Consider the following 21050-nt stretch of genomic DNA (forward strand, 5'->3'; position numbering starts at 1 on the left):
TTATAAATGTTGGTTGATGACTGATCTTTGCAGTATATTTTTGTTTCGAAATAGCACGCTGAAAATGGACATTGCCGAAAAATGTGCAATTTTTTTTATATCTTATAAACGGGATATTCTAGTTGAAGACTTAAAAAAAATCGATTTTTACAAAGTTCTAATCAAACAATCGACAAGAAAATTGGTATGAATTTTTGGACGTCGCTTTTTAATGAAAGCAAGCGATAAAAGAAAAAACAAGTGACCATTTGTACAATTAAAAAAAATATAGAAAGTAAAAACAAATATACATATGTATATGTACATACTCGTATATCGATAAAATTGTGTAACTCCTATATTAATTGCAATTTCGCTTGAAATTTAAAAACTCCACTCTCATTTTTGTGCAAAAATTTGTTAATTTCAGAACTTCGATTCCTACTAAAACCTTTATATCTGCTTTAATTATACGCAATTAGGTTTTATTCAATAATTCTTTTATTTAATTTTTTTTGCATGTTTTACAAATGTTCTTATTTATGGAAGTATTGAAATGCTTTTCATTTGAGTTTATATATTACAGAGTTATAATGAATTTGTTATATATATACATATGTATGTGTGTCCTATGGTTAAATAAGCTACCTTTAGTTAGTTACCGTGATGCATGTGTAAAGTTATGTATCTTGTTTGCTTTGCTAACATCAATAAATTCTACATTTGGTTATCTAATCCAATAATTCAATAATATTGTACATTTAAATGAATGAAATATAGGATATATGATATACATATCTATATAAACTTCGTTGAATACGTCCTTGACGCTCTGCGTAAGAAGCTGAATATTAATTACAAATTAATAAGTACAGTGTTTAAATGTATTGTTCTGCGCAGATAAGTGTATAAATAATAATCTACATTATATATGTAATTAACGATTATGTTTAAAGCAAATGCCTTTGTAACATCTTAATATTTTTTTATATTCATAAATGTATTCATAGACCTATTATAGGATGCATAATTCTATAAAATGCTAGTAGAAAATCTACGACTTGTTTTTTCACGATTTATCTTTCATTTACTAACAACAAAATGTTTAGTGCAAAAATATAAACTAACGCTTTGTACAAAAAACTTAATTATTTCATAGAAATTAAATGTATGTTCTCTTTGTGGTTTACGACATTGGCAGGCTGAATTTCCTGACATTAATTGAAACTTCGCAGGTTCAGGAGGTCATTTCGGATGACCAACGACGTACGGTGGACACTTAAGAACTTTAGGTGTGGCTCCAGGCGCGCAGCAAATAGATCATTTTGATCGCTTAGACAGTTTTTTAGTGCATCGTCTTGTCGCCACTATCACAGTTGTTTTTCGAGATCGTTGTTGAATCTTCATCAGAAGATTCTGGCGAATCCTATATGCGTTTGCTTTTATTAGGGTGTATAAATTTGCACGATTTGCCTAAACGACAGTGACCACGCATGAAAGCCTTACACACACCGTTGTTAGAATTGCCGCCGCCGCCGCCACCACCACGGTTCTGTCCACCGCCGCCACCACCTGAACGCCAATTGCCGCCCCCATTGTTATCTTGGAAGTTTGAACCGGTGCGCCAATTGCCACCGTTGTTCCGATTTTGGTTGTTATTGTTGTGATGATTATTATTCATGTTGTTCCGTTCAAATAGATTCGCTGGTGGCATATTTGGCATAACACGTGGCGGCATCAAACCCATTGGTCCAAAATTGGGTGCATTATTGAAGGGGCCTTGTGCTGGGCCATACTGATTACCGCCATGCATTTGCCATTGCGGGTTGCCGGCACCAGGACCGAATGGGCCCATCATATTCTGTTGTTGTACTGGCGGCCCACCAGGCATGGGACCCATTGCCAAATTACCGTTGAAATTGCCTGTTTGCCAAGCTGGATGTGGACCTGGGCCCGCCGCCGGTGTGGGAACTGGCCTTGGCATTTGCATTTGCGTTGCCAGTAGATTGTTTGCTGCCACACCCGCATATTGTGGCATAAAACCTGGGTATGTATTTAGGTTATTTGGCGGTAATGTGTTTACTTGGGCGGTTGGTAAGTTGCCAACATTAGGTAGGCTATTTTCTGTTGACTTGGGTGAAGTCTTTGGCTCAGGCCAAGGCATATTGGTGTAGTCGCTTACAGCATCTGGATTGCCGGTAATATCTTCTAACGGTATGACAGGTATGTCGACTGCGAAATGCGGTTCTAATTCTGCTTCTGCCGGTGAGTCGGGTATCATGCTGTGGGAGAAATATAGTGCGCGCAAGGTAGTCATCTCGCGTTCGGCTTGCACCTTACGCTGTTTAGATTGATTACCATTCGGATGTGGTGGTACACCATCAACTTCGATCAGCGGGCGCCACTCGGTTAATGGTCGCATATTATCCTCATGTGTGAAACCACGTCTGGCGATATTAATCGCATCGCGTTCACTAAAGCGTTCCAGATTTTTCATATCCATAAAGGACTGCGCTTTTGTCACATTTACGCGCTCTGTTTCATCCAGTTCAAAGTAACGTATTTGCTCGAGTTGTTCTTGAGGTCGCCAAGTCAACTTCTTTTTTGGACCTTTGCGTCGGTGTAGCATAAGCACACCGGGTGGTCCATTCGGACCACAACCAGGACCAGGCGGTTTGGGCGCGTCTTCCTCTGAACTCTTTTTGGCGACATCTTCTTCCCCATCACTACCAGTGATATCGACTGAGCCGCCGCTCTTAGTCAATGTGGCATCACTACCGTCATCACTAGTCTTTTGCTCTCGCAGTACCTTCTGTTCTATATCTTCCTTAACCTTCTTCAAGGGTATATCATCATCATCTTCTGTGCTATTGCCCTTATCGCCCGAATCCAAATCTTCCGATTTGTTGTTATTATCTTTGCTATCATTCTCCTTATCGGATTTGTCTTCGCTCTTGGTCTCATCCAAGGTGTCCTGGTAGAATTTTAAAGGTGCCACCTTTGGTGCATCTGGGCTGGTAGGTGGTGAAGGACCTTCCTTATTTTGACCGGGACCAGGTGTAGTCGGCCGCTTACGCTTAGTAACTTTTTTGGGTCCCGTTGCTGCTGAGAGCGCGTCCGAGAAGAGATTTGTCTCGACAAGAGTTTGAACTGAAATTAAAGAAACAATTATTAATATGGTGTAAAGGTAGATTTAAGATCATTTCGACGGCAAGTTGTATGGAGGTAGGAGTTCAGATGATAGTTTTTGCTTTTGGTCCATTGTATACAGCTAGCCTTTGTTTTCCATTGCGCGTAAGGGGATAAATATTCAGTATTTTCAAATTAAATAGATTGTTTAAAATATATAAACTTAATTAAAAAATAATTTTATAATTTAATACATAACTACATTAAAATTTGGAATGCGGCGATCGTTAGGATCAACCTCTATTGTGATGCACACAGATTGTGACCTCAGTACAGAAAGCTTGAGGGTTAGAAATTACGATACTTTATTAAACACCCTTTTTAATGAAGACTTCACTTTTTTTCAGGGTTAGGTCTTTCGGAATTACAATACTCTGCAGAGAAAGTGTGTACTAATATAGGTTCGACTTAGATTTTATAAAATGGTATTGTCGGGAAGCTTTGTAGTAGAACATAAGTTCAAAGATAGACTTCTAAAACCAGCAGCTAATCGAAAGGGAATCTAAAACTATTTCGAATAAAAAACTAGCGATTAACTAAGAGAAATGATCAGTGGATTCATTACTAAGGCGATACCATCAATGCTTTGTAAAGCCTATAAGGGAAATAACACTTAAAAACAACCATGCTCAAAGTTGTTACAAAGATTATTTTGAACTTGGAAGTTAGACTGTTATCTGAAGTTTCAAATGTTTGTTTGCGATCATAGTTTTAAGGTGGTGAAAGATCGGAGCATCAAAGGGTTCAAGATCAAAAATTAGTTTAGAAAAAATCTCGAAATATCGTAACTATAGGCGTTATTTAAAAAAAAAAAAAATCGATTCGTAAGTGATTTTCATATACCTAAAAACGGAAATTGACTCATTATATTAAATACATGACAAATGCGGATATACAAAGGGGTGAGGTGAATTTTGTTAGATCACTTTCAATAAGCCCCGAATGAAACCAGAGACATCTTCGTGGCGGAAGCGACACATATCCGACTGAGTTAAATAAGCTCAAAGTATATGTTTAAATACTTATATATACAATAAATTAAAACACGCTCTGGGCAGTCGAAGCTTGGAGGCAGACAAGATGTTACTTTGGTTTTCTTGAACAGAAAACATTCTTCCATATGTAAAAACTTTTTGGTTTTTTTCAGCCCGAGAGTTTAGGAAAAAACTAATAGCTACATCCATGATGCAATTCCAAGATAATGTAAGTGTGGTCTGTGATATAAACTTGAGTTCCTCCTTTCCCCTTCTTTGTAATATTTTCAATAACTCCTGATTTGAGAGCAAAACATCGACGTTTCTTTCTAAGGCTAACTTTTTTTGTGATAACGTCAACATATTGTTGACATAGTTACGGTTAATGCTGCTGAAGTATCAGATATGGGCCACCTATAAATTACGAGGGGTTCCGGTTGTATATACACCCCATCTTTCATGGGAACAGGGTTATATTAGCTTAAAGTGGAAATACTATTATTTCTTAATTGACATTAGCAGAATTTTTGAGACAATTTCTAAATACACATGCATCTGAAATATTTGCTAGCAGTTATTTATCTAGGGTAATGCCGGAAATGCTCTTGACCTCTTTTCGAAATTGTATAATGATCACTATTTTCTTAACGTACATACATATCCCTACAGTGCTGACCGATCGGAGTAAGGTGCTTAGTCATTGAAGAATACCAATTTTGTTGTATTTTGAGGTTATGTTATTTCATAAAGAATTAATATAACTTTCAATAAAGTAATTATTTCACTAGCCATGTAAAAGTGGTATTAGGATGGGATTCAAAAATTTAACTTTTGATATGATGCCTTGTAATTCTTATATGTGGTATTAATTCAAATAGGAATGCTAGTGTACATTGCGGGTAGATTAAATGGGTTTTGTGCAGCCAATAAAAACGCATCACGCAAATTTCTTTTATAGGTTAATTGATCTAACGGTGTACATAAGTAGACTTTTCATGAATGAATTTATATTCTTGAGGATATATGTATATGTGGCGATACACAATATGCGTTATATTTTTCAACTACAAGAAGGGTTGGAAATCATAATTACATATCCCATCTTGAAATATATTAGAAGAAAAGAAAAAAAGTTTGTGAATTTTTTTAGAAATCGGGATTGAAATTGTGCATGAAAATGTCATATAGAGTGAGCCTTTTCTAAACGAATTGGATCAACATGCTTCAAGTGTATTGGTCTTGAAAATATATGCAGAAATGTCGGTAAAAGCGGCTCTTGCCTTTAGTGAATCTCTTTCTACTTGATTGTAAATAACTTCAATGTATAAAATGGCAAAAAAAAACCCTAAACCCATTTTTTCCATTTCTGTGTAAAATTTCTTTCCGTTTCAATTATTAAGACTGCTTCCAAACTTCGGCGACCATTAGCTCAAATAATTTATTTTGTTGAAAAGAATTGTTTATTAATCACCAACTCTTTGTTGTCTTATGTTTTAATGTTTGTTTTCTTATCAACTAAAAAATAATAAACATTTTCGTGACATCACAACATTGCAATGTACACGAATAAACAGTTAATGTGAATATTAAAATTAGGATGTAAGATAAAATTCATACTTAACAGCCTGTTTCCACTTGACAATGTGGGCGTTACTAACAACAGTGATAGTCTCATTCCGGTTTGTGCGTCGTTTAATTTTGTTAGAAGAATCAAAAAAAAAAAAACAAAAAAAAAATAGTGCCTTTTAAAAAATTGAGTTGTCGGCACGACGTTTGATTGTTTATACCAATGAAGTCGCTGATCTATTTTTAACAGGCCTTTAACCCTTGTGACATTTTGAATCTCAAATCTCGATGACGATTTTGATGCATTTACACTGTACTATCGACCAATTTCTTCGCAAATTTTAGTTGCATTTATCTCGGTGTGCCTGTTTTATCAATTACAGCAACAATCAATGCAAAAAGCTCTGATATCAAAGATAATTTGTTACACAAATATTAATTAACGAACAAAATTTGATTTTAAAAATTATAAATATCATCCATCTACTAGTAGGAGGTGAAGATCGATCATATATCACGTATACGTATTGCTGATCCTCTCCCGTGACAAGAAATTAATTGTTATTTATCACTTCGAAACATCACATTATTAACATTAGATGATTTGAGCACCATCAGCATTTTTAGGTTATTAAGGAGCCAATCCAATTTTTTATAGTTAAATTCCGTATCTTTTTTTTTAAATACTTAACACATCAGGAGAAAAAAAATTATCCGCGTTAAAACACCTTAAAATTACTCCGCTCAACCATAGCGAGACCATCGCATGTAGTGTTTGACAATACGCCATTGTTGCTTCTAGTCTATGTAGGAATTTTAGTAACAGAAAACAACGATTCAATAAATTCAGTTCCATCGTTCCACACAGTCCAATGAGGAAGCGTGGTGTTGCCAACACTAAAGAGACGACAGTCTAAATTTTTTATAAAACACAAAATATCACCTTAAAAAAGTATACAATATAAACCACAAGCAAAAACTAGTATCATCCAAACTCCTGCAAAGAAATAACGCAGAATGCTATTAGTAAATGTCGTAACACAAAATACTTACTTTTCTTTGGAGCAATAAGTTTGATAGCTCCAGGCTTCTCATTAGCTACTGTCAGATTGTTGATATCAATTTTAGATTTCTTTTGTGTTGGTGAATCACTGCTACTTGGTGGCGGGGAAGGGCGTTTTAGTGAAGATGGCAAACTGGTTGGAATGACGGTACCAGGAGCAGAAACGCTTGAAACTGGCTTCTTTAGTCCTTTCCGCGATGGTGGTGGGGGAGCTTCCTCAGTAAGGCCATGTGAGCGAAATTGTGATTTGTATGTTTTCACAGTTTTAGCCTTTTCCGAGTCACGACGAATTTCTATTGACATTGAAGCCTTCTTTGAAGGAATGGTTATTGAAGTAGGCTTTGTCAAATCCGCTTCCGATTCATCTTTTTGTTTTTTAGGAATACGACTAAGTTTCTCGGAAGTGGATAACTTTGAACTGGATTCTTTATCCTTTTCATTTGGTGTTTCTTTTTCGCGCTCTTTTTCCTTTTTATGCGACGAAAAAGAAATATTAGCTGATTTTTCCTTATCTTTATCGCGATGTTTGTCTTTCGAACTTGTTGACGACGAAGATTTTGACGATGATGATGAGGATCTATGTTTACTTGAGCTGCTGCTACTGCTACTACCCTCTTTTCGATCTTTGTCTTTACTGGAACTTGAACGATCCTTATCGCTTCGATGTTTATCACTTGAACTGCGGTGTGAAGAGGACGATGAAGAAGATTTTGACTTGCTCGAAGACGAACTTTTTGATTTGTGACCAGATGATTTGTGGCTAGAAGATGACGATGATTTCCTATCTTTATCAACCTTATTTTCTTTATCCCTACTTTTGCTGTCTCTGGAGTCTTTAGAGCTCCTATGTTCTCTGCTTATAGATTTCTCACTTTCTGTATCTATAGACTTTTTTCTCTGTTCTATGGATAGCATGTTACTATCCGGTGTTATTTGAGATTCTTCGTCAGCGCTACTTTCACTATCTTTGTCTTGTTTATCTGTTGATGTTCGCGTATCTTCTTCCTCTTCTATAATTGTAGAATCCACAGTTCTATCAGTCTCTTCTTCCTCTTCTTGAGCACCCGTGCCACCATCAGCTTCGGTATCGCCCTTCATGTTGGCATCATTTTCGCCATCATGGTCCATTTTCTCACATTCACCCTCATTCTCATTTCCTTGAGCATTTTGCTCAACATCAACAACAGAAGCAGCTAGTTGATTGGTTTTTGGTACTTTTGTCAAAACTTGTTGACCATCTTTATAAACTAGTTTGAACACCAATCCTGCTTCACTAGCTTTCTTCTGTGCAGGTGTTGGTGCATAAGTAGAAGGCTCAGGCGGTACATCTGTAACATCTGCAAGTGGGTCTTGTTCAGCGGAATTTGAAAGCGGCCTCTGTACAACTGAGGGCCCTTTTACTTTTAATGGTATATTAGAAGTTTGTGGTATTTTGCTGTCTTGCCGTATAACAGGTGTCGTTTGAATGGCAGGTATTGTAGAAACATTAGGAATTGCTCCACCGATAACCGATTGCTGTGGAGAACTTTCTACTTGAGCAGTTGTAGTATTTTCTGTCACTACTTTCAACCATTGCTCCACCAAACGTTTTGCAAGTATACGTACTCCTAAAATAAATAATAAAAATTTATAAAAATATAATCGTCATTTAGGCGATTGTTTAATAACTGCTTCTTTTAATGGATTTAGTTCTCTTAAATGTTGTGAAAGTAAATTAAACCGATGCTGGGAAATGTAGACAACAAAACTACATTATAAATAAATTTTGACAGCAAAAAAGATCAATAACAAAGTATAACTTTCTAGACTTTTTGGATGTCAACCAGAACTGGTTAAACTGTATATAGCCAGGTTTGTCATAAATGTATTTAAATTTCTAATTAATATTAAATTGTATATATATCTTTAAAGAGGCACTAATCCCTAATTTTCTTCAAGGTATACACTTAAATAAACCTAAATGGTGAATATATCACTTTGTTAAAAGAAACTTACCTTCATTGCCGCCATCCCTGCAAAGTCCCTTCACCAACTTTGGTGCAGAATTTATTTTCAAGCGATCCACATCAACTGGACAAAGTAAAAGCAGCTCTAGAATTTCTTGCACAAGCGGCCAATTCATTGCACGTATTGCATCGTTTAACCAGTTATATACCAGAGACCAGCCACCAACACCCATAAATTCACCAAGCAGCTCTGTTTTAGTAACTTTTAATATTTGTACATAAATGCATTTCGAAACAAGTTTTTTTGAATATCTATTCATCAACCTGGAATAAAAAATACACACTATTAGTTTACTTCACATAAAACAAATTCGTACTAAATGCAACCCTAAAATTAAAATTACATTCTTCACGAACGCATTACGCACAGTTGCATGACAAGTAATGATTTGTACAATGTAATTTATTAATATAATTAATTACTCACCCCGCGATCCGCTTGACTTCTCCAATACTAAGGATACCTCCATTGTCATCCAAAAGCACCTTTAGGCACTTAAGAAGTTGTAAAGGTACAATGCGCGGCTGAAATTTTAATGAAAATCATAATTAGTACATTGATATCATAATTTAGGAAAACACGTTATATATTTCTTTAGAAATTCTTTATTTACTAAATGTATTACATTGAAATTAATTAACCAACTCACCATATTTGTTTTAAGATTACTTCAAATTAATCTTAACGATAGCCAATAATTAGACGGTTGACGTCACACTAGTTCTCTTGTTTCCACTCTTGATATTTTTTGTATTCTTTGACTTTAATTACATAACTTTAGTATGCATTTATTACTTTCCATGTGTTTTCAACTACAAAACAAAATGAATCAAGCTTTAATAAAAATGTACAATATAGTACGTGCGTGATTTACGATATGTGTATGACGGAAAAAAGTACAAAGAAAACCTAACCCCTTAATAAGTTTCTTTATTTCATCATAACCTACTTAAAAATTTATGGAAAAATTACCTAAACGCTTTTATTTGCAATAATAAACAACCATAACTATTATTGTTATGAAAGACAATATTTTTAATGAATAATTTTAATAATTCAATCCCTCGTTGACGATCTTGCTAAATGTAATGTTAATCCCAAAGTATTTTGTAAGACTACTGCGAAAATAGTATAGAGAAATTTTCCAAAATGGCGACGTGTGTCTGTAATAGATTGCTTTATTTTAAACCACAGCTAAATTTAAGTAATATCTTTCGGCGTTGCCAGTTTGCAACCAAAAATTATTTTCTCTGACAGTTCTTGATATTTCCAAGCGTACGAGTTCGCAACTTCAGCAATAACGTGAAAATAGTTCGTTTTATTACAATACTTGCCGAATACAATCCATCAAGTGGCAACTCGCAAATGTGTTGAATGGTTCATGTCCAGGATACAATCTATTACAAGGGACTTAGCCACGTTTCCAGCATATTCTAGGAGCATGGAAATCACATTTCCTTCTATAGCAAACTATTGAATCACTAATTTAACTTATGCATAAATGCCACTATTTTCTTCAATATATGCTTTCAAATTTTAACATCGTCAACGACAGTATTAACCGGAATTGCGAATTTTCTTTGTACTCGGCACTAATATGCCTCTTGAATCAACACTCGATATTTAACAAATTTGTAGCGTGGATTCACATCCACATACATATCTTCTTATAAAAAGTACAAAGAAATAAACACGATTCTTCTCTGCATAAAATAGCTACTTATAACCTAACAATAAAAGATTTGCTTTTGTTTACTTTGTTTTCCTTTTTTTTTACAAAGGTACAGTCTGTTCAAATGCAAGTAGGTATAATGCAGCAGAGATAAAACAAAGAAAATTATCAAATAAACGCCCAGCGCTGCAAATTTTCACGTCCAACTCACCCGCAAACACGATTTTATCTGAACAAATGTCTTTCTTTTTCAACGAATCGTTGAATCGAGCACAGGGTCGCAATCACAGAGTGTGTTCAATAAAATTGCTAAGCTCTGAAGAGCGCTGTATAATATTCAGAGTAATTTAAGAAACACAAATGAGAGAAAACGTCACAATTTTCGATATCGGATTAATAAAGCTTGGTTTTGTACTCAATTAGTTGTTTTTTTTAGAAATTTAAGGACTTTGTGAAAAAAGTATTATCTGTGACAATTCACACACAAAACTAAATATTATACAGGTAGAGGAATGTAAGGAGAGGGCAACTGAAGGCCTGTCTTTTAAGCTGAAACTACACGACACGCGTGGCGTAATTACCCAACACACATACACATCTTGTTTTAGGTAGATTTTATAACGAACGAAATACTTACTTTGCCACTGATCTGTGAACTAATGAAAAAGGTAAACAACTTAATAGCTTCTGTGGTTAGTCATACATGAAGTTGGTGGTGTATACTCACTCCAGTGCAAGAAAGTGTTCGAATTTGTGAGTTCGAACACATATAAAACATTATAAAATTGACAGTGCAGACACGTTATTATCGACCTGTAAATGAAACGGCCTATACACAGTGGTGGCAGTTATTGTGTGCTTGTAACTTTACAGGTAAAATGAATAAACTTGTTATTAAATATGTAGGTATTTTTACATGTATTGTCTTTATCAAATAAATTAGTACATACTATGTATATACGGGTGATTTTTTTGAGGTTAGGATTTTCATGCATTAGTATTTGACAGATCACGTGGGATTTCAGACATGGTGTCAAAGAGAAAGATGCTCAGTATGCTTTGACATTTCATCATGAATAGACTTACTAACGAGCAACGCTTGCAAATCATTGAATTTTATTACCAAAATCAGTGTTCGGTTCGAAATGTGTTTCGCGCTTTACGTCCGATTTATGGTCTACATAATCGACCAAGTGAGCAAACAATTAATGCGATTGTGACCAAGTTTCGCACTCAGTTTACTTTATTGGACATTAAACCAACCACACGAATGCGTACAGTGCGTACAGAAGAGAATATTGCGTCTGTTTCTGAGAGTGTGGCTGGTGTAAAACCGTATAAAATACAGCTCGTGCAAGAACTGAAGCCGAACGATCTGCCACAACGTCGAATTTTCAGTGAATGGGCCCTAGAAAAGTTGGCAGAAAATCCGCTTTTTTATCGACAAATTTTGTTCAGCGATGAGGCTCATTTCTGGTTGAATGGCTACGTAACTAAGCAAAATTGCCGCATTTGGGGTGAAGAGCAACCAGAAGCCGTTCAAGAACTGCCCATGCATCCCGAAAAATGCACTGTTTGGTGTGGTTTGTACGCTGGTGGAATCATTGGACCGTATTTTTTCAAAGATGCTGTTGGACGCAACGTTACGGTGAATGGCGATCGCTATCGTTCGATGCTAACAAACTTTTTGTTGCCAAAAATGGAAGAACTGAACTTGGTTGACATGTGGTTTCAACAAGATGGCGCTACATGCCACACAGCTCGCGATTCTATGGCCATTTTGAGGGAAAACTTCGGAGAACAATTCATCTCAAGAAATGGACCCGTAAGTTGGCCACCAAGATCATGCGATTTAACGCCTTTAGACTATTTTTTGTGGGGCTACGTCAAGTCTAAAGTCTACAGAAATAAGCCAGCAACTATTCCAGCTTTGGAAGACAACATTTCCGAAGAAATTCGGGCTATTCCGGCCGAAATGCTCGAAAAAGTTGCCCAAAATTGGACTTTCCGAATGGACCACCTAAGACGCAGCCGCGGTCAACATTTAAATGAAATTATCTTCAAAAAGTAAATGTCATGAACCAATCTAACGTTTCAAATAAAGAACCGATGAGATTTTGCAAATTTTATGCGTTTTTTTAAAAAAAAAGTTATCAAGCTCTTAAAAAATCACCCTTTATAATAAACAACAGAGCAATGAGTATGTTCTAAAACTCATGCAATGAATAATGCAATAATGAGTAAATAGAAAAAAAACTTATACATATGTTTTACTTATACATAATTAAAAGTTAACATGAGTATAAACATGTAACTGAAAAAAAAGTCGAAAATACAAAGAAATTAGTTCTGTTTAGTTCGTATCATTTTTATACTATGGTATAATGCAAAATTGGGTATTTTGCCTAAGGAAACTGCAAATTGCTGGTTCTATGTGTGCGTATATAAGTAATTAATTAAAGATTATTTTACTGTTTGCTAATTTCATACACATGGCTACTGTTCACTACGAAATTGAATATTTAGTATTTAATCGTGATATAAATATGTATGTATATAACTTCTGTTGTTTTGCTCAACTGAAAACTTAATATTCAAAACTACTGGGTTTCTTATTATTTCTAATATTTTTCCAGGATAATTCCTAGTTATCTCTTTATGTATCAGATAACACATAATTTGTTCCTCCTAGCATATCTTGTTGCTTTCAATCGTCGTTTTGTTCCTTGTTAGTAGATTTTACATTAATATTGTTGCTGTCGTTAGTGGCTTTTGTCTTTGTTGCATCAGTCTCGTTGTCATTTATGAATACATTTTCTCTTCCAGTAACATTTGCTACTCGACTTGAACTCGTGGGCTGTTCGCCTTCATTATCACCTATATTTGCATTGGCACTGCAAGCCGCCGTTTCATTGTTAATATTAGCGACGGCCTCATCAATTTCAGTTTCGAGCTCGGCAACTGGTTTCACAACGTTTGCTTGCACTGTCGTAGGTGGTGGAGTTTCATTTTCGTCTGGATTATCTGGTAACGGATTTATTATTACTTCAGCGGCGCCACTTACATTTCCACTTCCACTCGCCGCACAATTTAAAACTTCGCTATTCTCAGATTTCACTAGCTTCGGTTTGAACGTGTTGTTTTCCGCATTGAGCACATAACTTTTGAATGTGTCTACGTATTTTGTTGTACTATAGCCAGCGGCGGGTGCAACGTTATTGCCACTTTGTGTTGCATTGGAATTTTGGCGCATGCGTCGTTGTTGTGTGTTAAAATTTGGACTTTCGGAGCGCGCACGTTGCAGTTGTGGGCGAGCTGTTGCTGTTGCATTTTGATGATTATGATCATAATCACGCGAACGTCCAAATTCAAAACCATTTTGCCAATGCACATGCACATTTTCATACGAGGGATCCTCATAGCGATGTGTGGCCGTATCACGTCGATTCTGCTCGTATTCACGCAAGCGATTCAAGGCGCGCGGTCGCATGTTGAGATCGCGCCTCAAGGCTGTCGAAGCGGCTGCACATGGTGCGTGCATCTCAGCATTCGCAGCACTAAACCGCATTAAATCATGTGGCATCATGCCACCCAAACGTGGCGTATAATAAGGATTGGACATATGCGTGGCGGCGGAAGCAGCATCACAACCACTACAGTCGCGTGAAAACATAAAATTGAAGTCGATCACCTGAAAGTGTTGCGAGAAAATATTTTTTAATTTGAGTTTTAGTTTTTCTCATACTCTGACTCACCTTGCACTCTGGCCCCTGTCCAATCCATAATGGCAACCATTTGTTTACCAGCAACCATTGTAAACTGGATTTGGAGATGCGATTCAAGGTGCTTGAATTCGATGTATGCTCGGGGCTGTTTGTGCTTGTTTTAGCTGTTGACGCAGACGTTGAGCTGTTCGTGTTATTTGTTGCCTTCTTGGTGATTGCATTTTTAATGGAGACTGTCTTCTCTGTTGCAATGTTGTTGGTATTATTTGAAGAACTTGTACTGGGCTTATTTGAGTTTAGAGCGAGTGCTTTAATTTTTGGTATAGCGCCTGTTTGGCGTGTGCCTGACGAAGTGGTGGGTCCCTCATTGGCGTTGCCATTATTAGTACTTATTGATATCGGGCCAGCGGAGGCAGAACGTGGTTCTCGCTCCTTGGTATTATTCGGAACCACTGCAATAATAAAAAATATACTTTTTAACAAATTAAACAATTATTGGTTTTGGAGACTTACCACAATTGAATTGCGTAGGTATTTGTTGTCCACCAGCGGTAGCATATGTGGTCGCCATGCCGCTACCTATACCGACAGAAGCGCGATAAATATTGCTCATACTCTGCGCATTTTCGCCCTGCAAACAGCTGAAGAAGGATGAAGCGCTGTTTTTAACATTATTGGCATCTCTTTGACTGCTGCCCGTTGTGGTCACATTGGTTGCTGTGGACGCAGTGGTATTTGTCACTGCCGGATTCATGCTACAACCGCTATTAATAATTGGTGCGTTGGTAACGCTAGCACTGGTATTTAAACGTATGTGACCGACAGTGCCGAAATGCGAGTGGCCGAGTACTGCATAATGGCCACCGAGGTTGTAGTGATCAATATTGCCGCATGACGAGCTCAAATGACGCTCAATACGACCGATACCATGACCAATGACATCTAAACGCCCATAAACTCGAGCGCCGCTGCCGGTATTTCGGTAAATGGGTTCATCTCGAATTTGTTCGTAAATATTTTCGTAACGCAAACTCGGCTGGTAATTGAAATTGTAATAATTCTGAGATTCGGTGTCATCGAAACTGCGTTGTCGTTGACAGTTGTTGTTACTGCCATAAACCGAAGTGGGCGCTGTGTTAGATGCACCGGTTCGTGAAGCGTTGAAGCGATTGGCTTTAGAGGGAAGTAAATGATATTATTTATAAAAAAAATGCTTTTGGGAAACACACATTTACCTCCTTGTAGATCAATGTGGAAGTTGCGTCGAAATCCCAAACCGGAGCGCACGGCCCGTGGCACGTCATAAGCTGGAGATGTGGTATTTGTGCGATCATAGAGATCATTCCTATAGCTTATATTGGGTAGAATGCGTGATTGATTGTTGCTGTTAGCGTTGTTGTTGGTATTGTTGAGATTATTAATGTTAGGTGGATTTACATTTGCATCGGCTTGAGGTTGGGGCAATGCATCAGCAGGGGCAACAGCGTTGACGCCAGCACCAGCAGCAGCAGCAGCAACAGCTGCAGTATTATATTGCTCAAGGGATTCATAGATGTTTTCGTAGTGTGGATGATTTTGCTGTTGTTGTTGTTGCTGTTGGGAAGCATTGCTATTGCCATTGTTGTTTAAGTTGATGTGCGCGTCACTGCGTGAGTAACCGACTGCACCCTCGACATTGCTGCCCTCAGCTTGACTATTTTCATCATCTATGATACCACCGGCTGCTGCATTAGCTTGGCTAAAAAAAGAAAATTGTTGATAAATTTATTTTATTTTTTATTAAATATAAGCATACCGTGCCATTGCACCCTGCTCTTCCATTCACATGGGCTTATCTATCATACATACACCGGCGTAACTGCGTCCGATAGTCATGGAAGCAGGCAATATGCGCCACGTGTCAGTTTCTGGGCAGTAGACCTAAAAAGAATCAATTAGTTTAATAAGTTCATTGAAAATGCTGGCACAAAAGTATCGTACCTCAACTGAGCCTAAATTCGAGGTGCCATCATCTCCACCCACAACAAACAGTACACCATCGTGAGCCACAACTCCTGCATTGCGTCGACAATAGGCCATATCAGCTACAACATGCCATGTATTGGAATCGGGATCATATGCTTCTACTGATTTGCGTACCATAGGGCCATCATGACCGCCAACGGCATATAGTATATTATTCAATACACCCACACCAGCACCCGAACGGCGTGCCGACATATCAGCTACGGGTGTCCACATGTCAGTCTCTGGATTATAGCGTTCCACCGACGATAAGCATTGACGCGAGAAACCGTCGTAACCGCCAACGGCATAGAGTAAACCATTAACAACACCAACACCAACAGAACTGCGTCGTGTGGACATCGACGCTATAAGACGCCACAATTCGGTCTTCGGATCGAATACCTCTGCGCTGCTGAGACCCGTTGTACCATCAAAACCACCCACAGCATAAATGCAGCCATGCAATACGGCAACACCGAGAGTGGACCGACGCGCCTCCATGCTATTACAAGTGAGCCACTGATCTGTGGCCGGATCGTACACATCCACGGTACGCACACGCAAAGAGCCGTTGAAGCCACCAACAGCAAACACCTTATCGCCAAGCACCGCCAAACCAGCACTGTAAATTATTAAAAACTTAAACAAATACATTTACTTTTGTGTGAAGGGGTACTAACCGACAACGCCTATTCGGCATTTCAGCCGCCTGATACCACTTTTCCTCACGCAGATCGTAACACTCTACCGAACGTATTGCCTTGGGCGCTTGGCCACCAATGACTAAGAGTATCTTCGGCAGGCCCACTGGTTTGCGTGGTATGGTACGTGCAGATTTGGTGTCATTTGGCAGCAGATGATATGTTAATGCTTCTATTATTAAATTTTTGCATATTATATTGCCTTCCAATAATGGCTCCTTGTCGACGCGTTGAGTTATGTATTCTTTGGAGAGAAAGGGCAGGCGTACATGTTCCATGAGGATAGCAGTGAACTGCTCGCGCATAGTCGGATCATAGCGTATCCATGATATTACACACTCATAAACTTTCTCCTCACTTGGCACACAAATGCGATCGTTGCATATTAAAGTTATCACTTGTTCGTGATTCAAATTGAGAAATTCATCAAATTGAATTACTTCACTAAAAAAATAAATAATAATGATTTGCGTCTACAGCTAAAATTTGAAGGTTATCACTGACTTGAAATGCTGTTCTATGTAGGTGTCCGCATAGTTCAGCAAATCCACGCAACCGTGTATGTCTGCAAATTCACGTATTCCCAAACAGTTGCTGGCATCCAGTTGTGTCTGCAAGTAATCGCAACAGGCTTCACGCACGTCTGTGAGCTGCAGTAAGTTTGCAGCGGTTAATAACACTTGTACATTGTCTTCGTTCACTTCTACAGTCGATGTGTACACATATTCTATGAGTAGTTCCAGCGCACGATGATCAACACCTTGTAGTGTTATACGGCCCTGGCGTGATTCCTCAAACCCGGTGAACATAGCGTAGAAGTATGGACTGCAGGAGGCAAGTACCATTTTATGTGCCGGTATCTCTATATCATCGGCAACTAACGTTACATCACAGAGTAAATTTTGCCTAAACGGTAAATTTTTTATTTATTAGACATTATGGCAGTTGCATTCTTTTGGTTAGTGTCGCACTCTAAAATTATGAGAATAGTGTTTTTTCGGGAAGATTAAATATTTCTAGTAGCCAAAATAAGAATTTAAACAAATATCTTTCCACTAAAGGGATTGGTGAAAAGTATTTAAGGAAAATGCATTATGTGTTTAGCAAATAAACTTTTTTTGTCACTTCGCGTAACAGCATTAGGTAAAGTACACAAAACAATGCTAAGTAAATTAATACTGTTATGTGTTTCTGTGCATTATTCACACTGCATATTTACATACATACATATGAAGGTATGACAAAAAAAATCATTTTATAAAAATAAACAAACGATGTCAAAACAAAACCTACTCATTAAGGGGCAATTCAAGTTCAAGGCATGTGCTTATGTGCTTATAAAAATATCAATATTTATTTTGTACTAAGTCAAATATTTTATGTGTAGCCTTGATGAAGTTCAAATACGCTACCTATCGCGCACACCGACTGTCCACAAAACAAGATATCTCGGTGTGAATACATTTATTATGGAAAATACTATTTCCTATACAAAGATGTGTTTAGTTTATTAATTACTTCTAGCATTTCAAAAGGCGCATAGTATCGTTACGTGCCAAACAAGTTATCGCTTTGTTTGTAGTGTACACATAACAACACACATATGTACATACGTCGATCCAAACAAGTTAAGAGTGAAATGAAAAGCTCGACGTAATTAAACAAAGCTGATGTGTAATCGTGCGCACAATTAATTATTTGTTCTTCGTAAGCGTGTAAGAGTACTACACTACAGCTGTTATTTATTTTCAGTACTGACAATGAAAAGCGGCGTTATGCTATGCCCATGCCAGCCGGCGCTTAAAATTTGTCAAATTTTTTTTCAAATTCTAATTAACAACATAAATATTTATATTTAGGTATATGCAAATAATTTGGCAAGTTTGCTTGCCTTGGATAGGAAAAATATGCACGATGTGCAAATTAAAAATTCTTTTTTCTACACTTACTTGCGCATTTCGTTCATGGCCTCGAATGAGCGGGTTGTGTGTTGCTCATTATGATACTGTCCAACGGTGCGATCTTTGCCATTTGGGCGTTGAATATGTTTCTGTGAGCTTTCATCCAAAGAATTTTGACTTGCATAGCGTAGCAAGCAACTGTTTAAAATTTCAATTAAAATATGCATATTAGACAGCAATGTAAAATACCAACAATTATTAATATGTATCCAATTATATGTAAATACGAAAAAATAAATGCATTTGGCCAATAATTGAAAGTTGATAAACAAGCTCATACCTGCCGCGCTCCATGCTACCTTCTGCTGCTGGATTTTGTATAACATTGCCATTGTTGTTGCCAATACCGCCGCCGCCGCCGACTCCCCCAGCGCCACCTGCACCAGAACCTGCTCCACCCGTTGGCTGATTGTGTCCTAAGTTGTTCATGATGCCCAGCGTGTATTTGGTCAGCAGTGCACTCAACGATATCATGCACCAAACACTCGTACCTAATACCACAGATTGTGGGCCGCAAAGCGGTAGCTTTTTTCACACAACTATTTGAACTAAGAAAAGTACAATATTTCTTCAATAAATAAATATAAACAGACAAACAATTCAACAAATCAACTTGTTTCTTCGATATTTTTCTTTTGACTACTTTTCTTTTCTATGCTCTTCTCTTTCTCTACACAAAATTTTTAAGTTGTGCTGCCGCTTATTTCCGATTAACCGGTTACAGCTGATCGAACAGGGTGTGCCAGGTGATGGAGAATGTTTGTAATTGGTGACAATAAGACGTTATAATAAATGTATTCAAATGTTTAATGTGATAATAAAGGAAAATAATAATAATAACAAAAAAATAAAATAAATAAATAAATAAATAAATTATGTATACATTTTTCAAAATAAAACAGCTGTTATATAATGTTAATTAGGGATATGTAACTTTTATAATTATTTAAAATATATATTTACATATATACATATGTATATGTATAGTATTTTCCTTTTAAGATTATTTTATACGGTTTTTTAAAAAAATTATTATGGTTTTTAATATTTTTGTGTGACAATATTTTAGTTATAAATTACCGCCAACTTAAAATACCTTTATTTGATTCTGCCGTTGAGTGCCCAAATGTATGCATCACAAAATTTCAACACTCGGTGCTTACTGAGCGAAGTACAGAAAGCTCAGCGGCATGCCGGCCTTCAACATGCGGTTATTTGAGCTTTTATTTTTAAGCTTTTTTTTTTATCATTTTGGAGTTGATAGCCGCAAAAGACAGGATAATAAAAATTTAGTTCCATTTGAGGCTTGTTGGCGATTGGTCGAGAGTTTGCTGAAAAAAAAATTTACCGTTAAAATAATTATAAAAAGTGCTTATCTATAGTTTTCTGAATAAAAACGGTATTAATTTGACGAAAGTGATAATTTATGTCAACAAGTTTAAGTTATAGGAAATAGATGAATTAAAAATGCAACTAACATAAATTATTAAAACTATTTGAACGGAGAAAAATACATAAAAAGTTTAGCAATAATATGAATTTTTGAAATAAATGTGAAAAAGAAGTTTATAGAAAAGTTTCTGCGATTTTAGAAAAAATTCTAATTAAAAAAAAAAAAATAAATAGAAAAAATATTTTTTTTTTAAATTTTTTTTAATTAAGTTAGTTAAAAAAGTTTTATTTCCTTATTTATTTTCCCTTTGTAACCCACCGCTTTTTCCTTCACAATTACTATCTTCGACCAAGCTCTCTTTTGTAGCAATTATGACTTCGTTCCGGATGCGCTAATGGCATAATTTCATCGTTTGAATTACCGAGCATAAAGTGCAGCTTCAGTCACAGACTTTGTAGCTTCTGCTTCGCCGGCATATGGCGTTCAACAGCATGTGCTGCTCTTTGAGTGAAATTCAATAATAACGCTGTGACAAAAGCAATGAAAGCCAAATCTTCAGCGCTTGTATTCCATTCCACTTTTGTATACATATGTGTGTGTGTGAGTGCAAAGTGTGCGCTGAAGAAATTTGTTCTGGCGGCGCCTTTTTTCGTGTTACTGTGAAAGTAACGGCTTTTATGCTCGCCGACAGCTTAGTTTTAATGGCACTTCAACTTTGTGTCTATGAAATGTAATGGAATCTGCATTGGCTCTTAACTCAATTGGAAAGTAGTGCAGTCATTAGAGACTGGAGTGGTAAAGAGAGAGTCTAGT

General features: G+C 36.9%; 2 protein-coding genes across 5 annotated transcripts; both read right to left on the reverse strand.

Annotated features, from left to right (window-relative positions):
• Positions 1-461: 461 nt before the first annotated feature.
• On the reverse strand, positions 462-10684 carry LOC105230808 (serine/threonine-protein phosphatase 1 regulatory subunit 10). 3 transcript variants are annotated; one of them, XM_049449152.1, is made up of 6 exons: positions 10662-10684; positions 9428-9590; positions 9205-9302; positions 8767-9041; positions 6762-8378; positions 462-3129 (listed from the first exon to the last, which is right to left on the reverse strand). In XM_049449152.1, exons 2-6 carry the CDS (start codon positions 9428-9430, stop codon positions 1406-1408), a joined length of 3717 nt encoding a protein of 1238 aa, XP_049305109.1. In that variant the 5' UTR covers positions 9431-9590; positions 10662-10684; the 3' UTR covers positions 462-1405. The 3 variants fall into 3 exon arrangements, with proteins under 3 accessions (XP_049305109.1, XP_011210095.2, XP_049305113.1); XM_011211793.4 differs by having other exon boundaries at positions 9751-10676; XM_049449156.1 differs by having other exon boundaries at positions 10535-10664.
• Positions 10685-12783: 2099 nt separating this feature from the next.
• On the reverse strand, positions 12784-19500 carry LOC105230831 (ring canal kelch protein). Of its 2 annotated transcripts, XM_019991954.3 has the most exons (10): positions 19125-19498; positions 18833-18982; positions 17388-17789; positions 16863-17327; positions 16156-16804; positions 15971-16095; positions 15411-15913; positions 14689-15348; positions 14206-14627; positions 12784-14141 (listed from the first exon to the last, which is right to left on the reverse strand). In XM_019991954.3, the coding sequence occupies exons 1-10, from the start codon at positions 19316-19318 to the stop codon at positions 13158-13160; spliced, it is 4554 nt and encodes a 1517-aa protein (XP_019847513.2). In that variant the 5' UTR covers positions 19319-19498; the 3' UTR covers positions 12784-13157. The 2 variants fall into 2 exon arrangements, with proteins under 2 accessions (XP_019847513.2, XP_019847515.1); XM_019991956.3 differs by lacking the exons at positions 12784-14141; positions 14206-14627; positions 14689-15348; positions 15411-15913 and having other exon boundaries at positions 15997-16095; positions 19125-19500.
• Positions 19501-21050: the final 1550 nt, after the last annotated feature.

This window comes from Bactrocera dorsalis, chromosome 1 (genome assembly GCF_023373825.1).
Source record: "Bactrocera dorsalis isolate Fly_Bdor chromosome 1, ASM2337382v1, whole genome shotgun sequence".
NCBI lineage: Eukaryota > Metazoa > Arthropoda > Insecta > Diptera > Tephritidae > Bactrocera > Bactrocera dorsalis.

What these genes read in the sequence shown, in the direction of transcription:
- LOC105230808 (XM_049449152.1), bottom strand. An exon ending in GAAGTCAAGCGGATCGCGGG is followed by an intron (nt 9,042 to 9,204) that starts GTGAGTAATTAA and finishes TTTTTATTCCAG; the next exon opens with GTTGATGAATAGATATTCAA. An exon ending in CAGGGATGGCGGCAATGAAG is followed by an intron (nt 8,379 to 8,766) that starts GTAAGTTTCTTT and finishes TATTTATTTTAG; the next exon opens with GAGTACGTATACTTGCAAAA.
- LOC105230831 (XM_019991956.3), bottom strand. Translation starts at nt 19,318, where the DNA reads ATGATATCGTTGAGTGCACTGCTGACCAAATACACGCTGGGCATCATG. An exon ending in GCCATGAACGAAATGCGCAA is followed by an intron (nt 17,790 to 18,832) that starts GTAAGTGTAGAA and finishes TTTACCGTTTAG; the next exon opens with GCAAAATTTACTCTGTGATG. An exon ending in TACATAGAACAGCATTTCAA is followed by an intron (nt 17,328 to 17,387) that starts GTCAGTGATAAC and finishes TTATTTTTTTAG; the next exon opens with TGAAGTAATTCAATTTGATG.